Consider the following 6,000-nt stretch of genomic DNA (forward strand, 5'->3'; position numbering starts at 1 on the left):
ATATAGCCTCGCTACTGTTATAGCCTCACTACTGTATATATCCTCGCTACTGTTATTTTTCACTGTCTTTTTTGTTGTTTTTATTTTTTTACCTACCTATTGTTCACCTAATACCATTTTTGCACTGTTGGTTAGAGCCTGTAAGTAAGCATTTCACTGTAAGGTCTACACCTGTCTGTATTCGGCGCATGTGATAAATAAACCTTGATTTGAACCGTTTAGAAATCACTTTTCGTACATAGTCCCCCCATTTTAGGGGACCAAAAGTATTGGGACAAATTCACATGTGTATTTAAGTAGTCAGTATTTCCATATTCCTAGCACGCAATGATTACTTCAAGCTTGTGACTCTACAAATTGTTGGATGCATTTGCAGTTTGTTCGAGTGTGCATACGTCTCTGGGGGCAAGAGAAATTGCAGTGTAGAGAGAGGGGTTATTTATTTCTCCCTAAATCTCCCCTGCTGGTGGAGGGCTCATGAATTAATATCTTCTCATTGGCCTGGGTTCAGGCTCGTGAAGTGACGGGTCACTTCTCCCCTCCTCTCCATTCCTTGAATGACAGGCATGGTGAGCATAGCTGAGCTGCAGCCCCTGTGGGGTTGTGGGAATACCTAAGTGCTTGGGTTGGTGTGGTGGCATGGGGCCCTGCTATGGCAGCAAACTGTGACACAAACACACACCCACATACACGCAGGTAAATATGTTAGACTTGTACTAGTCTCTGTCCGTCTGCCTGCCAGTAATGGGTAAAGCTCCATTTTTTCCCCTCCTGTGTCTGCGTTTGTTCCAGGAGGTCCCTCTCTCTCCCATAACACACTGTCTCTCTGGGGGCATTTTATTATACCAGTCCCTCCTTTTTTTATATGGGTCTTGGAAATACGCTCTGATCAAGAGCTTTAGATGAGTGACTGCTATTTATGTATATATGTGTGTGTGTGTGTGTGTGTGTGTGTGTGGGTACATTGTCTTCAGAAAGTATTCATATCCTCTTGACGTATTCAACATTTTGTTGTGTTACAGCATGAATTCAAATAGATTTTTAGTCTCAACCTTCTACACACACTACCCCATAACGACTAAGTGAAAACATGTTTTTAGAAATGTTTATATCAGAAATATCTCTCTTGCATACGTTTTCACACCCCTGAGTCAATACATGTTAGAATCACCTTTGGCAGCGATTACAGCTGTGAGTCTTTCTTGGTAAGTCTCTAAGAGCGTTGCACACAATATTAGCACATTATTATTCTTTTTGAAATTCTTCCCAGCTCTGTCAAGTTGGTAGTTGATCATTGCTATACAGCCATTTTCAAGTCTTGCCATATATTTTCAAGCTGATTTAAGTCAAAACAGTAACTGGGCCACTCTGGAACATTTAATGTCATCTTGGTAAGCAACAGTGTATTATTTGGCCTTGTTTTAAGTTATTGTCCTGCTGAAAGGTGAATTAGATTCCCAGTGTCTGTAGGAAAGCATACTGAACCAGGTTTTCCTCTAGGATTTTGCCTATGCTTAGCTATATTCCAGGTTCTTGTATCATTAAAAACTCCCTAATCCTTGCCAATGATAAGCATACCCATAACATGATGCAGCCACCACCATGCTTGAAAATATGAAGAGCGGTACTCAGGGAAGTGTTGTGTTGGATTTGCCCCAAACATAACGCTTTGTATTCAGGACATAAATGCAATTTCTTTGCCACGTTTGTTGCAGTTTTACATTAGTGCCTTATTCTGTACAGGCCTCCTTTTCACTCTGGCATTTAGGTTAGTATTGTGGAGTAACTACATTGTTGTTGATCCATCCTCAGTTTTTTCCTATCACAGCCATCAAACTGTAACTGTTTTAAAGTCACCTTTGGCGTCATGGTGAAATCCCTGAGTGGTTTCCTTCCTCGCTGACAATTGAGTTAGAAAGGACGGCTGTATCTTTGTAGTGCCTGGGTGTGTTGATACACCATCCAAAGTGTAATTAATAACTTCACCATGCTCTAAGGGATATTCAATGTCTGCTTTTTGTATTTTTACCCATCTACCAATAGGTGACCTTTGCTACGCATTGGAAAACCTCCCTTGTCTTTATGGTTGAATCTGTGTTTGAGATTCACTGCTCGACTGAGGGACCTTACAATTATCTGTATGTGTGGGGTACAGAAATTAGGTTGTCATTCAAAAATCATTTAACACTATTATTGCACACAGTCCATGCAACTTATTATGTGACTTGTTAAGCAAAATTGTGCTCCTGAATTTATTTAGGCTTGCCATAACAAAGGGTTGCTATTCATTTTTCATTCATTTGTAAGTTTCTAAAAACATAATTCCACTTTGACATTATGGGGTATTGTGTGTAGGCCAGTAACACAAAATATAAATGTAATACATTTTCAATTCAGGCTGTAACACAGCAACATGTGGGAAAAGGCGGGTGCTCTAGAAAACAAAAGGTGGGTAAACTGCAGATTATTAAAACCCCTTTCCCCAAATCCTGATCTTAGCCCAATATGATTTAATAGGAAGCATATTGTAGAGAATACCACCCCCTCCCTTTCTGCCTCTCCCTCATTCCCCCTCTCCTCTGTGTGATATAATTAGAAGGGGGTACTACAAGGGTTGAAGAAAGAGGGAGAGGCCCTCAAAAATCCCCTTTCTATTCCATTGAGGTGACTACAGCAAAGCATTGGCCTTCAGTGGTCACCTGATATATTATTGGTGTACCAGAATGTGTCTAAATGTTAGCTTTTTGCATGTTTTAGCCACAGAATGTAAAGCTGACATTGCCAAAGATAGTAAACATTAAAGTTATATAAACCCAGCACTTTATAATTTTTATTTGATTTCTCTCATAACGTAGTGTATTTGGGAGCCCCAACCCAAAACATGTACGTTTTGTAAAAGCATTAGGTTAAAGTCTCTACCAGTCCATTGTAACAGGAAGAAGTGAATGAGGGATTTGAGGAACATTAGAGTTGTCCATCATGTGTGCCGTGGGCTATAGAAACACGCTCATCTCTATTCACCTCCATGCCTTCAACATCTGCTACTGGGAGAGAGGGACGCTTCACCCTTTCACTGCTGGGATGCCTCTGCTCTGGCTCTATTGTAAGGTTGAGGGAATGAATGGCTTGTTCCTCGCCATTCGTTCGTTTTTGTAGAGCGCGTCCCTATTCTGATTATCGGCTGTTGTCAAACACACATGGCTGTGAAAATACGATTCTCTTCCTCAATAGTGTGCAGTGAATTCTATTAGATGAAAAGTCGAAATGAGTATGACATCCTGGCATTTAAAGCATACACATTTTTTTTGAAATTGCACATTATACTATAAAACGTTGCATTTTTTGCATAACCAAAAAGCCTACTGTTTAGAATGTAAATATTGCTATTCAGACACTGCCAGTCTAACTAGCCCTCTCTTGCGCTTTCTCTCTCTCTCGCTTTCTCTCTCTCGTTAGTAAACACACGCACTCTCTTAAGCATACATGTAGTTGTCACCCAAATAGCCTGATTTACACACCTTGCATGGGCAGTGTGTTTGTCGTACACCCACGTCTATGGTCTCTGAAAGGAGAGATCACACCTAAGTAAACCCAGAGCTGCTCCAGAGTAATCTCTCCTCTCCTGAGGGCTTATGATGTCAATTTGCTGGGTGCTCATTAGAGCATGCACGGACACACACACACACTATACATTTTCCCTTTTGTCCAACACACAATTATTCATAAGTGTCAACTTGATGATGGGTGTGTGAGTTGGCCAGTGCAGTTCAAGAAGCTAGGTCAAGCCAAACAAGGAGGAGGAATCATATATTATAACATTATAAGTCTTCAGGAAAGCTTGCCGTTTTGCCTGGTGTGTTTTTGTGCTTCATCCCCTCAGTGCAGCAGGACAGGGAGAGACATGGGGTTGGGAGGAAGAGGATACCTTTGTGGTTTGCAACTGATCTCACCATGTTGTCTTTCCACTGTGTTTCCTCTGACTGTGAACAGACTAAACAGAACATTAACAAAACTAGCTCCCTAGTGGGAGGGCGAGTTCAGCTCCACCAGTGAAGCACGAGTCACACACCCACATGCCATAAAGACCTAGCTCTCAGGTTTCTCTGAACAACTCTCACAGAGTATTACTGACGGGTTAATTAAGTTAGGTTGTGTGACCTGAATCAAGATTGAACAGTAAGACAACAATACTGTAAATGTGTTGTGTTATACCAATCAAAATATCCCTTTCTTTCCCTCTTATTTCTTCTCTCAAACAGAAACTCCAGACTTTCCACAGCTTGAGCTGCCCTGGGTTCTCTGGTCCGGACAGCTGTCAATCAAACATGCCCCCACCCTCCTCCAGGAGCTTGAGCCAATCGGAATCTTACTTCACCTGTGCGCCTGACCTAGGTGCTGAGACTCAACAGGAAGTGGATGAGGAGGAGGATGACTCTTCCTATGAGGAGCTGGACAGTGACTCTGCGTGTAGCCTGGACTCTAGGCCCTGGTCCCCATGCAGGGGAGGGGAGGAGAGAATGGGAGAGGGACACCCCCTCTGGAAGAGTGAGTGTGGGACAGAGAAGGACATCTACCAGCTGGGGGGAGAGCTGGACATCGACCAGATCGAGAGGAACTGAACGGAACCTGAAGCCTTTGGATAAAGGATTGTCGTAACCGTTTGTGAATTTTGCAGAAAGACGGTGAATTTAGAACTTCATGACCACGCGAAGGATGCCTGACGTATGATGGGGGGATATTGAGCGGATTGAAAGGAACTTTGCGAGTTTGGACAGAGTTGTTTTTGGAACATTACAAGGATGTTTGCGAATAATGTGGGAGGCAAGGGATGTTGTACTGTATGCGATGTCAATGAAGGACAAAGCACGTGAAACTGTTGATAGAAAGTGTTGCATGTGAACTTTGGTTGAACTTTGAGGTCCTGCGGGACAAACAGTTGTTTTGAACTGTCTCGTTGTCTTTCTGAATTTAAAGGCAGTTGCTTTCGCTTGGTGACATGCAGCCTAACTCTGGAGTGGGGATCGAGGGATAGTCTTTAACACCTCCAAAAACTCCTCTCTCCTCTAAAATTGAGTACCTCCTTATACAACTGGACAGAACTAACGGTTAAAGGTTTTAGTACTGTAGCATTTGCAGCAGGAGTATGTTACAACTTCTGCTTTTCTCTACCAGACTAGGGGGACATGATGGCCTGAGAGAGAGGGATGAAGTAGAGCAGGAGAGAAACTGTTATTGTCATATATACCTCCCCTTGACCCTTTTCTTCAACTATTCTTACAGGAAGAATGTCCCCTGCTGAATTCCAAGTTAACCCCTATACCATAGGCACTCCTGTAGATCTGAAAGAATGAAAGTACCAGTATTACGTTCCTTCTGATTGGCTGTGTGGAGTTTTCACTATATATGCTTACATCTATCCAAGAATTTCAGGTCTTCAGGAGTACCTAGGGGATAGGGGTCAATTTGGAATTCATAAAGTATTCACACATCCTCGCTGAATGTAAATAAGCTTTAAGGGGTTTGGAAATACCTGCCGATTTGTTCGGTCAGATACAAGTCCTTTTCACCTCAGAAATCCCTGCTCGAAACAAACCTTTCTGACTTTTTATAGATTCTAATATGCAAAATGTATATTTGAATAAACACAGAATTTTAAGTCTTCAGTTCTAATATCAATGTATATTTTTCTAAATGTATGTTTTTATTATCTGTTTGCGAAGGATCAGGAATAAGAGACCCTACTTTAACAGGACAGACATGAAATAAAAACGCAAACTGCCGTGGTCATGTTGTGTTTCATTATTATCAGGGTGCCATTATACATGATGGTACAGCTTGACATTAAGCCTTCATGTCATAAACATGACATAGTGTGTGTTTCCATAGATGTGCCTCTGATCTGATGTCCTCTAATTTGTTTATGAAGTCATTGAGCCGCCATTGACTTTGGCATATCATGCCACGTAAGCTGTTTATACCCTATGATGGATACAGTCAGTT

At 41.8% G+C, this 6,000-nt stretch overlaps 1 protein-coding gene across 1 annotated transcript in view; it reads left to right on the plus strand.

The window, feature by feature from the left end:
- Window positions 1-5,783, plus strand: part of LOC112254806 (protein FAM53B) — a 43,084-nt gene extending 37,301 nt beyond the window's left edge. Inside the window, exon 5 of the mRNA XM_024427685.2 lies at window positions 4,260-5,783. Within this exon, the coding sequence (XP_024283453.1) occupies window positions 4,260-4,619 (360 nt within the window). The 3' untranslated portion in view covers window positions 4,620-5,783. The remainder of the gene's footprint in view (window positions 1-4,259) is intronic.
- The last annotated feature ends 217 nt before the right edge of the window (window positions 5,784-6,000 follow it).

The sequence above is a fragment of the Oncorhynchus tshawytscha genome, linkage group LG01 (genome assembly GCF_018296145.1).
Source record: "Oncorhynchus tshawytscha isolate Ot180627B linkage group LG01, Otsh_v2.0, whole genome shotgun sequence".
In the NCBI taxonomy this organism is placed as follows: domain Eukaryota; kingdom Metazoa; phylum Chordata; class Actinopteri; order Salmoniformes; family Salmonidae; genus Oncorhynchus; species Oncorhynchus tshawytscha.